The 17,356-nt window shown below is 41.4% G+C and overlaps 2 protein-coding genes across 2 annotated transcripts; one reads left to right on the top strand and one right to left on the bottom strand.

Annotated features, from left to right (window-relative positions):
* Positions 1 to 5,320, top strand: LOC134745433 (mismatch repair endonuclease PMS2). Its single transcript, XM_063679467.1, has 8 exons — positions 1 to 175; positions 285 to 444; positions 568 to 711; positions 960 to 1,161; positions 1,246 to 2,868; positions 3,795 to 3,993; positions 4,636 to 4,785; positions 5,163 to 5,320. The coding sequence occupies exons 1-8, from the start codon at positions 83 to 85 to the stop codon at positions 5,226 to 5,228; spliced, it is 2,637 nt and encodes an 878-aa protein (XP_063535537.1). The 5' UTR covers positions 1 to 82; the 3' UTR covers positions 5,229 to 5,320.
* LOC134745434 (glutamate-rich WD repeat-containing protein 1) lies at positions 5,306 to 16,324 on the bottom strand. Its single transcript, XM_063679468.1, has 7 exons — positions 15,952 to 16,324; positions 15,041 to 15,200; positions 14,275 to 14,493; positions 7,068 to 7,204; positions 6,589 to 6,743; positions 6,198 to 6,415; positions 5,306 to 5,468 (listed from the first exon to the last, which is right to left on the bottom strand). The coding sequence occupies exons 1-7, from the start codon at positions 16,251 to 16,253 to the stop codon at positions 5,331 to 5,333; spliced, it is 1,329 nt and encodes a 442-aa protein (XP_063535538.1). The 5' UTR covers positions 16,254 to 16,324; the 3' UTR covers positions 5,306 to 5,330.
* Positions 16,325 to 17,356: the final 1,032 nt, after the last annotated feature.

The following is a 17,356-nucleotide window of genomic DNA, read 5'->3' as shown; positions in this document are numbered from 1 at the left end:
CTACGTTGTATTGAACTTGCGGGGAATTTAGTTTTATTTTGATATTTTCGTTTTAATTTTACTATTTGTAAGCTAAAATAAAATGGATAATCATGACGATAAGAAGGACACTGAAAAGGTTACATCCATAAAGCCCATTAATGTAGAATCTGTGCACAAGATATGCTCCGGTCAAGTAAGTAACGACCGGATGTTAATTTTTATTTTTCGGAATAATCACATCAATTTTATAAACCAAGTAGATTTTGTTTAATTTTTTACAACATAGTTTATACATCCTGCAGGTAGTGCTTAGTTTAGCGGTAGCAGTAAAAGAACTAGTCGAAAACTCGCTAGATGCTGGGGCCACAAATATAGACATACGATTTAAAAATCATGGAATAGATCTGATAGAGGTGGCTGATAATGGGTCTGGTGTTACCGAAGATAATTTTGCAGCATTAAGTAAGTTCATAAGATATAATTATATTTTACCATAAACCAAACCAAATGTACCAACCTATTTTGTAATAAATAGGTAACTACTCACTTAAATATTGACATGGTTAATATTATATATTATTTCAGCTTTAAAATACCACACTTCCAAACTAAACGAGTACTCAGATCTACTGGGAGTGTCTAGCTTTGGGTTTAGAGGAGAGGCATTAAGTTCTCTATGTGCGCTGGCAAACCTCATCATTGTCACCAGGCACAAGAGTTCTGAGCATGGTATGTATATTAATTTATAATTTATATTGCATAACACTAGCATTAGAATATATTACTTTTTAACTGTTTTGGATGTGGATCCTTGAGTTTATGACGGAACCTAAACAGTGAGCCAAAAAAAAATTACTAAGTACAAAAAATTTACTACGCTCTTTTGATGTGTCAAAAGAGTGTAGTCAAAAAACTTTGAAAATCTTTTCCATCACTTTGATGAGCTTAGAGTCAAATTTGAATACTTACTGTTTCAGCAACAAAGTTGGAGTATGATCATAAAGGAAATATTGTAAAGAAGACTTTATGTTCGCGGCAAGTTGGAACCACAGTCAGTTTATCAAATTTATTTGCTTCACTACCAGTCAGGCAGAAAGAGTTTCATAAGAATGCCAAGAGGGAATTCAATAAAATGACTCAGCTGCTATATGCATATTGCCTTATATCATTGGGAGTCAAGTAAGTCTATTTTCATATCTGATTATTCAGTTAATTAATTTGTTATTCAATTAATAATATTGATATTGCATTTCTACCTTGCAGAATCACATGCACTAACCAAACAAGTTCCAACTCTAAGACTTCAGTGGTGGCCACACAGGGATCAGTTTCCTACAAAGACAACATAGCTTGTGTATTTGGCACAAAACAATTGCAATCCATCCTAGAAATCAAGCCTGAGCAGGTTTCAAATATCAAGGATAATATTTTTAAAGGGCTCTCAGGGAATGTTAAGGAGAGTGAAGACTCTGTTGTACTTGAAGATGTTGAGATAGACTTGTCAGAAGAGTCTAATGATGCTGATCAATCATGTGTTGAGAACTCACAAGAAGCTAGGACCTTCTCTCAAAAATCACAGGGCTATAAAAATGTAAGTGATCCTGTAGAATTCACAGGTTTCATATCATCATGTGCTCACGGTAGTGGCCGCTCTAGCACAGACAGACAGTTTTTCTATGTCAATTCAAGACCCTGTGAACCAACAAAAATAATGAAAGTTATCAATGAAACTTACAGACAGTACAATCCACACCAGTATCCTTTCCTGTTTTTAAACATCACCTTAGATAGAACATCTGTTGATGTAAATGTAACACCAGACAAAAGAAAACTATTCCTTACTAAAGAGAAAATTATATTAGATGTTATGAAGGCATCATTATTAAAACTTTTTGAAGCTATACCTAGGACCTTAAAAATAGAACCAAATGCTAATCTTTACAGTCAAAAAACTGATAATGTTAAGCCAGAAACAGATCAGCCTAGAATTTTCAACTCTTTCATTCAGCGTTTTTCTAAGAATCCTGTATCAACATCTCAATCAGAAAATAGAAGCAGGGCAGAAACAAGACAAGTAGATTTGAAAAGGAAATCAACCACAATGTTGGACTTTATATCTTCCAAAACAACCAAATTGAATGATGATGAGGATGAACTACATGAGGATTCTAAATCTGAAAGTATTAAAATAGAAGCATCAGATTCTGATAACTCAGTAGAAGAACATAATGAAACAGTGAAAAATGAAACTACCATTGATGATTCAGTAGAAACACTAAATGAAACAAATAACGCAGATCCATCAAATGAAACTAATGAATTAAGTCCATCATCTGAAAATGTAACAGAAAACATCATGTATTTAGAGGACTCTGATAATGTCCCAAATACTCAAATTAGAAAGTTAACTGATGTTGTGGTTGAAAAATCACACACATATCATTGCAATAATAAAGACTTGCAGAAAAAGAATAGCCTGAACCTTGAACAAAAAGGCAAACAAAATAAATCAAAAATTGTAGTAACAGATAAGGAAGACTTAGGTAAATGTAACAGAAAAACTGTGATTATGAAAACATCTCTAGCTCACGTAAAAGCATTAGCAGAAATGAATAGTAAACAAACTAATACGACTGCACCAGAAAGAATAAAATTTAAAACTACTATAAACCCTGTATTTAATAAAAAATGTGAAGAAGAACTCAGTAAAGAAATATCTCAAGATTCATTCAAAAAGATGATTGTTGTAGGTCAATTCAACTTAGGATTTATAATCACCCAATCAGAAGATGATCTGTTTATTATAGATCAGCATGCTACTGATGAGATTTATAATTTTGAAACATTACAGAAAACTACAGAGCTAACAAGTCAAAAACTAGTCATGTAAGTGGGTAATAATAATTATTATTTTTGGCTGCATACTGCCTCCCCAAACTAAAAAGCCGCCTTTTAGTTTGGGGAGGCATTATTCAACTATACACTCTAACTACTCACTACTTAGTAGCTTGGCGGAACAAAAACAATCCAAAAAAACTATCCCCCCCCCCTCCCATTTTTCATTAGCGGGCGCCATTTTCAAAATTTATATAGCCTATGTCACTAACACAATTCTGACGAATTCAGCCACATCTCATATGGGCTATATACATTTTGAAAATGGCGCCCGCTAATGAAAAAAGGGAGGGAAAGGATTGTTTTTTTTTCTATAGCAATATGGATATGGGTACCAAATGAAAGCTAGTGAAAAGACCATTTAAAAAATATATGTAAACAGTCTGGTTTTTTGTTTGTTTTAATAACAGTTGCAGTTTAATGTAACAGAAAATTATACTTTTTTTTCAACTTATGTAATTTTCTTATTTTTGGTTATAGTAAGTTATCCTTAAAAGAATAGACATACACCATCGCGGACTTTTTTGTAGGCCAATGAAAGAGAGATAATTCCACCATACATTGTGTTGTTATATCTCAAGCCAGCTTGATTCTTTTCCCTGACTTCAGTAGCAAATGTCATAATATTTCAATCAATTTACACAAAACCTTAATAAATTATACGCCTTAACCTTCCTCAAGAATCACTCTATTCATAGGTAAAAACCGCATAAAATTCACTGAAATTATTACGATTTACTTACTTCTCGTAATAGTTGTGACAAAATACGGGCCTATAGTTGTAACAGCTGTGTGGCGCTGTCGTCGTGCACGATCCCAATAGTAAGGTTTTCCTCCAGTGCACCTAAGGCTAAAGTGCATCTACCCTTGTTCAGTTTACCTTACCTATACCTAATGATTCATTCTTGTACTTACAGACCGCAGCAACTTGAACTCACGGGTGTCAACGAACAAATACTAATGGACAACTTAGACATTTTCAAAAAGAATGGATTCACGTTTGAAATAAATGAAGATGCCCTTCCAACCAAAAGGGTTAAACTCTTGACTATTCCTATGTCGAAAAATTGGATATTTGGGAAGGAAGATATCGAAGAGTTACTATTTATGCTAAGGGTTAGTATTATTAGCAAAGAGCGATTTATCGTAAAAGAGATGTAGAGCTTAACAAAAATTCTTGCCTCCCAGTTTGACAGCTGCAATAGATGTCGCTACATAAGCTACATTACATAATGCGGTGACTTTATTTATCTTATACGGATTTACATATTATATATCTTTGCGTCAGCGCCAGCCGCCATCTAGTTCGGCCGTCTTACTTGGCAGCACTTTTTTTCGACTTTACACCTCTTATACATCCAATAACAATAACTCGTAAGAACTATTATATAATCTGTGGTATTAGTATCTAAAATGAAATGCATCATTGGCAAAGAAAAATTGATCTTAGCGGTTGGTACCTAAGATTTAACACATGCGAAGCTAAGGCTGCGTGGTAAGGGTGCAGCCAGACGAGCGTAATTTTGCGAGTTGTGAGCTGCGTAATTACAGCTGCAGAAATTGTAATGTATGTCGGCAGACAACTCATTTTGCGTCGCCGTACGAAGTTGAGCAACGGAAGTCAAAATTACTAATCACAACTCAAAATTACGCTCGTCTGGCTTCACCCTACTAAGGTCCTGTTTCCTGAAACAACGTATTATAAAAAAAAATACTTATAGTTGTTTGTTTTAACAGAAAACTATTTTTCTTTTACAGGAATCGTCATCAGAATACTGTAGGCCAAGCAGAGTAAGGGCGATGTTCGCTTCTAGAGCGTGCCGCAAATCAGTCATGATAGGCACGGCCTTGAGCAAAGCCGATATGAAAGTACTGGTAGACCACATGGCAGAAATTGACAACCCCTGGGTAATAAAACTAATAAATATCTCGAATCTCATACCTCACGACCCCGAGTTTCAATATTATAAAGAAAGAATGTTAACTTACTGTGAGATTATTTTTGGGCCAAATGGCCAAAACCAACGTGCTCACGGCGTCGTAAATTAATTACTCGTATAAATTAGCAATTAGAGTCGTAAGTTGGCCGTCTCTAGCTATGCGTGTTGCAGCTTTCTCGCTTCATTTTTATTGGCCTACCGGCAAGTTGGTTTTCGCCTCTCAATAGGTTGATTTGTGTAAGATTGTTCCGTAATATTCAAGATTGTTCAAGACTTTTTAGTCTAGTTTTCATAATATATTTAACTGGCGAGATACTCCACTGTTTCTTTTTTTCTATTTTTCAGAACTGTCCTCATGGCCGACCTACCATTCGACACTTGGTGAATTTAGCTATGGTGCATAAAAGCTAATAATTTTATTAATTTTTTACGAATCATCAAAAAATCATGGCCGTTATTTTGTAATATGTTGAAGAAATAAATAGATGTTGAATGTTTTATAATTTTATGAATTTAAACGCTAATAGTTTTGAATATGTTAAAGCCCGTGTGGGCGGTCGTGACGATGACTCCGGGGATCTGTTTGTGCCAGTGCAGCTCCTTGATGTCGGTCTGCCCTTGATGTATGAACAGCAGTTGTGGTGGCAGATTCTGAAAGATAATATGATAAATGTTAAACATCGAAAGAAACTAGCAATTTAGAAGATTTCTGGTTTGTTTTCTAGACTTTTTTGCATATCAACCCTTTTATCGGGATAAGTTTGAAATTCCAATGACACGTACCTATGTGGTCAATAACCCAGGGAAATGGTTGTAAGCTATTAAATGCAAGACCACAGGTGTTTGTTTCTGGCGAAACGGATCCTTAATGCTTGGCTTTTATGTTTTCTACACGTATGCAACGCTTCATGACAAAATTAAATAAATGAAATTATGTACAGTACTACCTGCTCATGTAGTACTAACACCTGCTTCAGTGCCGGATTACGCCAGCGCGGGGCCTGTAGCAAATTCTATCATAGGGCCCATGGATTGTTTAAAATTTGTCGGACGAAGTGAATTAAGTGAAACTTGGGTTTTTTTACGGCCACAATGCGTAGATGCGCGGGGCTCCTAAACGCGCGGGGCCCGTGGCATTTGCTACTTTTGCCACGTGGCTAATCCGCCACTGACCTGCTCACGACTTCGCCTAGTAAAAGTCGAGTAAAACCTCCCTCCATATTCTCGTACTATCCTTACCTTAGTGTAATAGTCTCATTCCAGGTAACTATCTGTATGCCAAATTTCATTTTAATATCTGTGTGTTCAGCCGTTTTCGCGTATTGTTTTAACCTGGTTCTAGGATGCTACACCCAGTGGCATTAATCACAGTAATATTACCTTTAACTCTTCATCGACGACTTCATCGTCGTCTCTCTCCACGGCGAGGTCCCACAGCGCCACCTGGTTGTCTTCTCCGGCCGACGCAAGGACGCTCGGCTCGGCCCAGTGCCACTCTACTGACGTCACTGGCGCCGTGTGGTGCTTGAACGTGCCGACTGGCGTCTTGTTTGTGAACTGCCGCAAGTCCCATATGTGGAGGAATCCATCGTCGCCGCCTGTGATTAAACAAGAGTTCCGATATAATACCACTGGTCCAATACTACGTATGGTACCCGATACACATCTCAGTGAGAAATGATATCAAGTTATCAAAAACGGATAATTATAGGTAATAGGAATTTTCGCTAGCTCCAAAGGCAGGCAGATAAACAATGTTACTATTACTTACCACTAGCTATAAAAGGCTCCTTATTATTCCATGATATGACATTGATATCATTCTCATGAGCATTTTCGGCAGTCAACATGCAGGCTTTGCTTGGCGCCGCTCTTGTGTCCCATATCCTGATTGTTTTGTCAACAGAACATGAAGCTAACACATTTCTGAAAAAATAGAAATGAATTATAATGACTTTTTAAACTATGGCTTACACGCCTTCCAATCTGGCATGAAGGAAGGAAGCGGGAGGGCCAAATGCCATACAATCTCGCCCGCATAAAGGATGCAAGAGAGACAGGTTTGGCCGTGACCCTCATTTCAACAAGTTTGGAGACCCTGTCTTAGATCTTAGATGATGGCTCAGGCAGTAGACATGTGAATTTGGTCCCCAAAATGATGAATAATGTTGAGTAGTGTAACTGTAAGCAAAAAACATAATACTCAGCACTTACATTACTTACATTATTTTAATGAGTTCTTTTTGTTACCTTTCATTTGGTGACCACTGCAAGTCTTCAACGGAACTAGTGTGTCCCACAAGAGGCCTTTGATCAACATCCCATGTGCCAGCCTCATTTGGTTTCCAGATGTGAATGTCTCTTCTGCAATCTCCAGTAGCTAGGACCTAAAAGCATATTGATATCATCTGTGACAAATGTACTAACGTTAACACATTCGCTACAGCAATTAGTTAACATCGCAATAAACAATACTTGCATTTGGTCGAATAGATCCGATGGGAGTGAAGGTTTTAACTGAGCATTGCTAAGATAGACCTTACAGATTTGCAATAAAGTTCACAAATGGTCAGTTAACTGTGTTATTGTAATTGTTCATTGGCGAGAGAATGGACTGTAAAGGGGGGCGATAAGGGATGAGATTTAGGGGCCGGTCGAGCAAGAAAGTTGTGCTATACTAAAATTAACCTATGAAGTGAAATTAAAGTGCGAAATAGTGTAGGGCGAAGTTACCTGGCAATCCGGGGTTGTGGGCTTGAACCGTTGGCCTCCGTTGTAGACCCTGGTGTTGGTCCCGGGCTGCCCTTGTCGCAAGCTAGAGGTAAGCTTAGAACCGTTACCTTGATCGTCCAACTTAGACCTCGGATTCTCCACTTCACGGATGGGCACGGCGTACTTCGGCTACACAGCACTGATTTTAAAAGTAGTCTAAATATTAGCAGTAGTGCTTTTAACAAATTGCGAGAAACTTAGCGAGAATGGCGCGACACAGTGTTAACTGGTAGTAGGCTTATGACATACTGGCTCTGACAGCTTGTGACAGAGCAAGATTCAAATTCAAACTGTGACTTTGGTGTTGCCACAGTAATTACAACAAGAAATCTAAAAAATACAAAGCCAAAGCTGAACATTCCGCCTACCAAAATGCAATTGTATTTTAACTAAGCGAAAAAGATAAGAAAATAACAAAAAAGGTAGTGCGATAATATTAAAACTAAACGAAAAACGGACAGCACAAAGGTAGCGCTCTAAAGCGGCTACGCAGGCAGTGGGCACAGCTTGACCACAGGCCGTTTGTACAACCCTGTGGCCGTGCGCACAGTAACCACACGACATATCCCGTCAGATCCGGGGTGTGTATCGGTGATGCGACCCAGGGGCCACTTCATTGGGCTCGTCTGCTCGTTCACAACGAGCACGAGTGCGCCAACTTGGATGTTGGGCTGTCTGTCGTGCCACTTCATCCGCTGCTGGAGAGTATGCATGTACTCCTTCGACCATTTGTTCCAGAAGTCCTGGTGCATCTTCTGAAGCAGCTTCCAGCGTTGGAGAGGGCTAACCCGAACGTCTGACAGGTTTTCCTCAGGTACGACCGACAGGGGTTCCGTGGTGAGGAAATGACCCGGAGTCAAAGCCGACAGGTCGTTGGGGTCAGTGCTGAGAGGAGTGAGTGGCCTCGAGTTGAGCAAAGCCTCAACTTGGGTTAAAACCGTCGAAAATTCCTCATACGTCAGCCTTTGGTTCCCGACGACACGCGCCAAATGTGTTTTCACGGCCTTAATTCCAGCTTCAGCGAGTCCTGAGAAATGTGGGCTACCTGGCGGGTTGAATTCGAAGGCAATTGTATGGTGTGCGGCAGCATCCTTCACTAGACGTTGCAAGATGTTGTTCGCACCGACAAAATTTTTTCCTTGGTCAGACACTAACCGGCTGCACCGACCACGACGAGCGACGAAACGCCGAAGTGCGGCGAGAAAAGCATCCGAGGACAACTCGGTGACAAGCTCGGTGTGAATGGCCTTTGTTGCGGTACAGACAAAGACACAAATATAGCCCTTGTACGTCTTGTTACCGCGTCCGCGCCCGAGAGCGATGTCGAAAGGCCCGCCAAAATCGACCGCTGCGCTCGAGAAAGCCTTAAGTTGGGATATTCGATAGGACGGCAGGTCGCCCATGAACGGCGCAGGGGCACCCAGTGGCCGCACCCGAAAGCACTTCATACATTTTGATACCACTGCGTAGATTGCCCGTTTTGGACACATGATCCAGAAGTGTTGTGACAACAAGTTATGAAGCGTTTGGATGCCTGGATGCATGAACCGCCTATGATAGTCGTCGACAAGAAGGAAGGTCAGACGATTGTCGCGAGGTAGAAGCAACGGATGCTTCACGTCGAAGTCGAGAGAAGCTCGCGACAGGCGACCGCCCACCCTTAAGAGACCCGCGTCATCCGTGAATGGGGACAGTTTCCGGAACGCTTTTGGAAGAGAGTTCGAATGGTTGTTCGCAATCTTTTCGATTTCCTGAGCGAAGCTGCGCTGTTGCACGGAGCGCACAAGAAGCATCAGTGACTGCTTTACTTCGAGAGGTGTCAAAGGTCCGCGTAACAACTTCGCGGTCGTCTTTTGGTTCTTCGCGTTGTTCGCGAAGCGGCGACAATACGCTAAGACACGTTGAATCGTTCTTAACGACGAGAACTTCTCCAATAAATTGTCAATGAAGGCGTTGTCATTGGACACTACAAGGACCGTAATCTTTTGTTCTTCTTGAAGAACATCCCTATCAGGCGCTAGTGCTGACTTGGGCCAGCTTTCGGAAGGGTCCCGGAGCCAACCAGGTCCGTTCCACCAGCACGTTTGGTTGACCAAGTCTTGGGGAAGCAAGCCTCGAGATCCGCAATCGGCTGGATTGTCAGTGGTTCTAACATGATGCCAGGAGTCGGGAGGAATGACGTCTTGGATGTGACTCACACGGTTGGCCACAAACGTTTTCCACCTGGACGGACACGACTTGATCCAGGTTAACGTCACACTTGAGTCCGACCATGCGATGATTCTATCTACCAAGTGGAAAGGCTTCAAAGCCTCCACGACCGAAGCCATCAAGTCCGACAGTAGAACCGCTGCGAGCAATTCAAGTCGCGGCACGGACAATTTACGTAACGGCGCGACCTTGGACTTAGCACACACCAGCTGGACGTCGACGTCACCCTCCCCAGCTACTGTACGGCAATAGATTACGGCACAGAAACCGCGTTCTGACGCGTCGCAAAATCCGTGGAGATGTAGCACGTCGAATTTCCCGAACAAACGGCGAGGCACAGCTACAGCACTCAGCGAAGAGAGTTGAGTTTTAAATTCCTGCCATTCCAGACTGATGCTTTCCGGGACATCTCCATCCCAGGAAACGCCCGAGACCCAAAGTAACTGCATCAGATACTTGGCGAGAAATGTTACAGGCGAGAGGAAACCCAATGGATCGAAGATTCTAGCTATCTCCGACAGAATGGTGCGTTTTGTGCATCGACCGTTAGGAGTAGATGCTACACGAAAGCGAAAGGAATCAGATTGTGGTTGCCATAGCAAGCCCAATATCTTTAGAGAAATGTCAGTCATTTCTTCGAAATTTTTAAAATCTTCCGAGTACAGGTCAGAAGACGGAAGACTCTCCAGGAACTCACTACTATTAGAGGTCCACTTCCTCAGATGGAAACCCCCCGACGACAATATGTTTGTAAGTTCCAGCTGGAGTAAACGCGCCTGCTCGACAGAGTCCGCTCCGGTGACGACGTCGTCGACGTAGATGTCACGAGCGAGAACAGTTGAACCACCTGGGTATTCGGCTGCAGAATCACTGGCCAGTTGAGCCATTGTACGAAGCGCTTGGAATGGCGCAGCAGAAACCCCGTAGGTTACCGTTTTGAGACGGTAGTCGCGCACAGGACCGACAGCAGAGGGCCGCCACAAAATGCGCTGGAATTCTGCGTCCTTTTCAGAGACCAGGATCTGCCTGTACATCTGTTTCACGTCACCTGTGAAGACAACAGCATGCCAGCGGAAGCGTGTGAGCAGGTCGAAGATGTTGGTCTGAAGCTTGGGCCCAGCGAGAAGAGTAGCGTTCAAGGACACCTCGTTAGCGTCCTTAGCGCTTGCGTCGAAAACCACGCGAAGAGGAGTGGTGACGGAGTCACGCTGAATTCCATGGTGAGGTATGTAATAGAAGTGGCCTTCACTTGTGGAAGGAGGTTCCACTTCCTCCAAGTGACCGCGAGACTCATAGTCAGCCATAAATTCCACATACGCCCTTTTGAACTCGGGGTTGGAATTCAATTTGCGTTCCAACGACGTGAACCGCTTGAAAGCGATTTCGCGTGAATTGAGGAAGGTAGGTTTGTTCGCGGGATCGACAAATGGTAACGGAACTACGAACCGGCCTTCCTTATTGCGATAATAGTTTGTACGAAAGTAGTCCTCGCAGCGTTGGTCCTCCTCCGAGACGAAAGGTTTGGTCGGAGAACTAACGTTTTCTAACTCCCAAAATTTCTTGATGGAGTCATCGAGCGACAAGATCTGCGAAGGACTCGACACGAAAAAACAATGTTTATTATTGTTGCGATAAGATACGAGAGCGCTTGTTGTGAGCTGACTCCCGTCACACTCACCCATAACGACCCATCCATAGATGGTTTTCAACAGAGTAGGCTGTCCAGGCTCCCCGCGCCGTATACCGGGCAACAACGACGAAACGAAGACCTGTGCATTAAGCAACAAGTCCACCGGCGCCGGACGGGCAAACTCAGGATCAGCCAGCGATAAATTCTTGGTGTGCGACCACCCCGACGAATCGACAGGTTGTGGAGGTTGGTCGGCACACACCGGCGACAAAACGAAAGCTTCGAGTTTAGTACTCAGCGAAGAGGGTTTATTCCCCATTGGCTTGATTTCACATGAAAGTGAGCCAAATGTTTGACAGGGCGAATTGCCAATGCCAAACACGGTGTGTTGGCCAGAAGTTTCAAACCCTAGCATGTCTGCACAGGATTTTGACATAAGATTGCATGCACTAGCACCATCCAAAAGCACACGCACTGGGCGGAAGACACCAGAACTGTCCCGAATTAACACCTTGGCAGTAGCGAAGAAGACTGTATTCTCTCCCGCCATAGCAGTTAAAACCGTGCTACTACTACTACTGCTCGTGCTACCGCTAGGTGGTGTAGTTGTAGTCTCTGTGCCCGTGGGTGCTTCAACATTCTTGGTGAAGTGTAACAAATTGTGGTGTGAGCGATGACACACACTACAGCGAGAAGCCCGACAAGTCTTCACTTTATGTGCACTTGAGAAGCATAGAATGCACAGACCCTTCTCCTTTACAAAATTAAAGCGGCCATCGTTGCCAAGACTTATAAACTTGCTACATTTGTCAAGACTGTGCTGACCGGAACAACAAACACAGGTCGGTGTTGCCGGAGTCGACACGACAAGAGCCATTTTATTTTTTGTTACCGGTTTAACACTCTGAGATGGAGGCCTGACACTTACACTTGAGTTCTCCAACGCCCTGCTCCGCTTCTCGATAAAACTTTTTAATTCTTCAAACTTCGGAACCTCGGTGCTGGAAGTGAGTTGTAACTCAAATGCTTCCCGAGTCGCAACATCTAGCTTTCCCCACAGCAAATAGTACAACATAAAGTTCTTATCGGGGAGGTTAAATTTGGACAAAATATTTAAATTTTCATTAAAAGTTCTAAAAACCCTTTCCAAATCTGTTTTGTTTTTGACCAACTCACAGTTAAGCAATTTTTCATAATACATGACAGCAATTTGCCTCTTCCTGTCATAATAGTTGGACAGCGTCTCATAAGCACTACTATAATTGTCACCCGACAAAGGAAAAGATTTTATTAAATCATGTGCGGAACCCTGAACGCTTGACAATAGGTAATGCAATTTTTCAACGTCACTAATTGTGCCCCGACTATGTATGAGGGAGTCATAAAGCTCCTTGAAGGACACCCAACTTTCCAATTTTCCATCAAAAGGTTTAATCGCTATTTTAGGAAGCTTGGCTAAATTATTTTCAAGCGTTAAAGGTTTCACATCCGACTTATCACTCATCTCACTTTTGGCCATTTGTCTCAACCTACATTTTACCGATTTCAACTTACTTTCGAATTCCCTCGTAACTTCGTACTCTTCCACACGTCTTTCAGGTTTCAGCGGACGTAAGATCCTCAACTGAGCATTGTGAAAGTCTTTTTCTAAATCTTTTATGTCCGATTCATCATAACCTTTTAAGTCGGAACTCTCGATGTTTTCCAAACGAAAAATAGCGTACCCTCGCGCGACACGGAACATGTCCACGGTCGCGGGCTCCGGATCACTATCACCATGTACACTCATATTGTTTTAAATGCAAATAAACACACTAAAACGGCGAAAAAAAACAAAACTAATTGCAATGCAAAATAATAACAAAGTACCGAACCTATATGTATATAGTGACACTGACAGCTAACGTCAACACTTGACAGCTATGACAATGTTGCCGACAGTATTAACCACGAGTGAACGAATAGTTTAGTAAAAGCACTACTACACTACCAACAACTTTCTTGCTTTACCCTCGACTTTTTTAGAAGTCTACCTTCAACTTTTTGAATTAAACAAATGATATGACGATATGTATGACCAAGCGAATTTGAATAAGCAACACAGAACGACAAACGAAAAACCAAAGGTCACTTTTCAAATTATCCGGTTCGAAGACCAAAATGTTCATTGGCGAGAGAATGGACTGTAAAGGGGGGCGATAAGGGATGAGATTTAGGGGCCGGTCGAGCAAGAAAGTTGTGCTATACTAAAATTAACCTATGAAGTGAAATTAAAGTGCGAAATAGTGTAGGGCGAAGTTACCTGGCAATCCGGGGTTGTGGGCTTGAACCGTTGGCCTCCGTTGTAGACCCTGGTGTTGGTCCCGGGCTGCCCTTGTCGCAAGCTAGAGGTAAGCTTAGAACCGTTACCTTGATCGTCCAACTTAGACCTCGGATTCTCCACTTCACGGATGGGCACGGCGTACTTCGGCTACACAGCACTGATTTTAAAAGTAGTCTAAATATTAGCAGTAGTGCTTTTAACAAATTGCGAGAAACTTAGCGAGAATGGCGCGACACAGTGTTAACTGGTAGTAGGCTTATGACATACTGGCTCTGACAGCTTGTGACAGAGCAAGATTCAAATTCAAACTGTGACTTTGGTGTTGCCACAGTAATTACAACAAGAAATCTAAAAAATACAAAGCCAAAGCTGAACAGTAATTTTATCATTATAATAGCCTTCCATCAAAAGTCCTGATATCTCTACTATCTCTAGCAGTCAAAGAATAATGTTAAATTGCTCTAGTGTATAGTAGTGTGTGTAGTAGTTGTGAACTAACTTGTGTTTACTGAAAACCTTACCCCCATTTCAGTTGGGCACCAATCTATGCCAAAGCCCTCTTGTTGATGTCCAGTGAATGAATACAGAGGCTTGACTGGGTTGTTCACAGTGTCTAGATTATAGCGCTCCAGCAGGGCGGGCTCGTCCACGGCTTGCAGTTGCTGTGTTATGTTCCAGATGTCTACTCTACCTAATTCTGACCAGCTCGCTGCTAGTACAGAGTTTTTATAGTTTGATGTCTGCAATTTAAAGACTCATTCAATATTTTTAACACATTCACATTACATTCTGATTTACACACTACCGCACCGCACCGCGACCTTGGTGCGTCGCCCCTATTAGTGAGAAAGAGATCTCTTTCTCGGTCTCACTTATGGGTGCGGCGCACCATGACCTTGGTGCGGTGAGGTGGGGTGTGTTACGGCTATTAATGTAACTTTGAAGGATGGTCTTTGTTAAGCATGCATGCCAGAGAAACTATGATGAAGAAGTTAAATTTGAATTGAGTTTTTTACGTTTCATTAATAGGCTGAATATACAAAAAAATTGCCAAAATCAATGGTGTTTCAAGCATATGGCATGTACGCATGCATATGTCTTTACACACAAAGAAAACTAACACAATGAACATTAATTGTAAAAAAAAAACCAAGTGCAGTGATATACAATATATACGCATCAGCTTTCAGCTGCTAGAGTATTAAACAATATAATATAATGTATAATTCATATATTATCTTTCTAACAACAAACATTATTAATGCAGTAAAAAAAAATAGATTTTACCCTAATTCTATTGACACAGCCCTGGTGCTTGATGAAGGAGAAGGTCATCTGTGCCTTCTTCTCCTCATCCTCGTCATCATCTTCCTCGTCAGACTCCTCGTCCTCCTCTGCCTCAGGTTTGGATGTTGGGTGCAGGTTTGACATCTTTACAACTAGAATACTGAATTAATCAATTTTATTAGAAAAATGTTCTTTTTAGGGTTGCATACCTCAAAAGGGAAAAATACATTGTTAAAAAATGTTTAATGTACGGAACCCTTGGACCACGAGTCTGACTCGCACTTGGCAGGTTTTTTGCAAAGAAAGAAACCAAAATCCACATGGATTTCAATAATTTGGGATATCTACTTACACAATTAATTTTAAGAAACACCATACAGCTGTATACATATAATTATGAATTTAGGAACAAAATATAACAGTGTAAATTAGGCTTACATTTAAACTTTCGCGTTTTGAACACATAATCAATCACATTTACAATTGGGTCTAACGCGAATTACCTTTATTTATTTTGTTGCCATGATCGCAGACCGGCTGGATTGCCCAAATATGAGCCACTGTGTAAGTGTTCAAGTACGGGCTCCAGCAAGTAAATGATTGTACATATATAATTTAGTGTAATTTTTTTTTATGTAATGTTAATTTTATTTATAACCTATTTTAATTTAATTTTAATTGTAATGTTTAATTTGTATCATTGTGGACCATTGTTGTCTGAAGTTAAATAAATGATTATCTGTGTCGAAACGTCGGTAAATAAAGGTAACAAAATAAATAGACCCAATTGTAAATGTGATTTTAGGTTTATGATGTTCGAAATATCGTAATTCGGAACTTCTAATACATAGCATATTATAATGTAGTCAAATCTTAATCCTTTGATAAAACCTTTTTATCTCAATACTTACTTGTTCAAATGGGCACTAGAAGCTTGCGTGCCGGACACCAGGTAGGCGGTCATTGGGAACTGTTCCCTGTTACTCCCCAGGTTATCGTTGACTATATCGAAGCTCAGACATGGTGCGCCAGTCTGTGCCTGGTGCAGCATCACGTACGCCGACTGATCGCACACTAGCTGTTCATCCTCCTTAAGTGGTTGACCCGGCAGGTAAGTCTTGGGTTCATCACCGTCCCCACCTTCTTCTTCATCCATGCTTTCATCTTCACTCTCACTAGATCTCGCGTCCATGTCTTCTTCGTTCATAGACATTTCCACTTTTATATGCTTAAAAAAATAGCAAAAATTAAAGAAAACACGTGGGTTGCAATATTTTGGTTGGAATGTTAACTTGACGTTTAAAATGTCAATGTCAGAGTCAAAAAACCGTTCGGAAATTTAGAGACCAGCTGTGTTTTCCTGTTTATAAATTTTTATACACTTTTGATCACATTTGTGCAAACATGAGTTGTTCTCCTCTATTTTTCAACACAAAAGGGATGAAACACGAAGAATGGCATAAATTTAGCCGTTAGTCGCTAACATATTATATTATTTTTTTGTCATCGGTTTATGAAAAGAAAAATACAGCTCGTCACTTCCTACGTTATTATTCGAGTTATAGCGTAAAACGTTTAAAAATTCATAAATATGTCAAATTTTGACGTCCTTCGACCTTCATCGAGGTTAGTGTGTGTGAGTCCGGTTAATGTACGACCCAATAATGTACAGCCCAATAATTGGCGACCACTTTTTTGGACGCGTATTATGGGGTTGTACACTATTGCCCTGTTCAAACAGTGGCTTCATATTATTGCCTCGGACCGAGCTTGTACACCCTGATAACGCTCAACCCAATAATACACGACCCAATAATTCGAATCCATTTAATAGACGCCGATTGTTGGCCGCATATTATTGGCCCGTACCGATAATGCTCGACCCAGGATTGCTCAACCCAAGAATGTACAGCCCAATAATTGGCGTCCACTTTCCGCTTCAGACCACAGACTATAAATATTTGACACATAGAGTGATATTCTAGGGATGGGGCGACGATTTTTAGGATTACGATTCAATAATGTTGCCATGCGCAAAAAAAAATTGTGTACGATTCATTAATGTTGCCATGCGCCAAAAAATAAGCACTGTGCTGGTTATTTCATAAAGACCCTCCACACTCGTGCGCGAATCGCGGAGCGAAGCCGCGAACGCGAGTGTGGAGTCGAGTGGCTAATCAGCGAAATCCACTCCACACTCGCGTTCGCGGCTTCGCGCCGCGTAGTCTGCAGCGGGCTTATGACATTTTAATGGCAAATATAATTATTATAAAGGGCCCTCCACACTCATGCGCGAATCGCGGCGCGAAGCCGCGA

Source organism: Cydia strobilella, chromosome 11 (genome assembly GCF_947568885.1).
Source record: "Cydia strobilella chromosome 11, ilCydStro3.1, whole genome shotgun sequence".
NCBI lineage: Eukaryota > Metazoa > Arthropoda > Insecta > Lepidoptera > Tortricidae > Cydia > Cydia strobilella.
This window is presented reverse-complemented; position numbering and strand designations above follow the sequence as displayed.

What these genes read in the sequence shown, in the direction of transcription:
- LOC134745433 (XM_063679467.1), top strand. Translation starts at nt 83, where the DNA reads ATGGATAATCATGACGATAAGAAGGACACTGAAAAGGTTACATCCATA. An exon ending in CTTATATCATTGGGAGTCAA is followed by an intron (nt 1,162 to 1,245) that starts GTAAGTCTATTT and finishes TCTACCTTGCAG; the next exon opens with AATCACATGCACTAACCAAA. An exon ending in CAGAAATTGACAACCCCTGG is followed by an intron (nt 4,786 to 5,162) that starts GTAATAAAACTA and finishes TCTATTTTTCAG; the next exon opens with AACTGTCCTCATGGCCGACC.
- LOC134745434 (XM_063679468.1), bottom strand. Translation starts at nt 16,253, where the DNA reads ATGTCTATGAACGAAGAAGACATGGACGCGAGATCTAGTGAGAGTGAA. An exon ending in CAGTGGTCACCAAATGAAAG is followed by an intron (nt 6,744 to 7,067) that starts GTAACAAAAAGA and finishes CTATTTTTTCAG; the next exon opens with AAATGTGTTAGCTTCATGTT. An exon ending in TCGTCGATGAAGAGTTAAAG is followed by an intron (nt 5,469 to 6,197) that starts GTAATATTACTG and finishes ATTATCTTTCAG; the next exon opens with AATCTGCCACCACAACTGCT.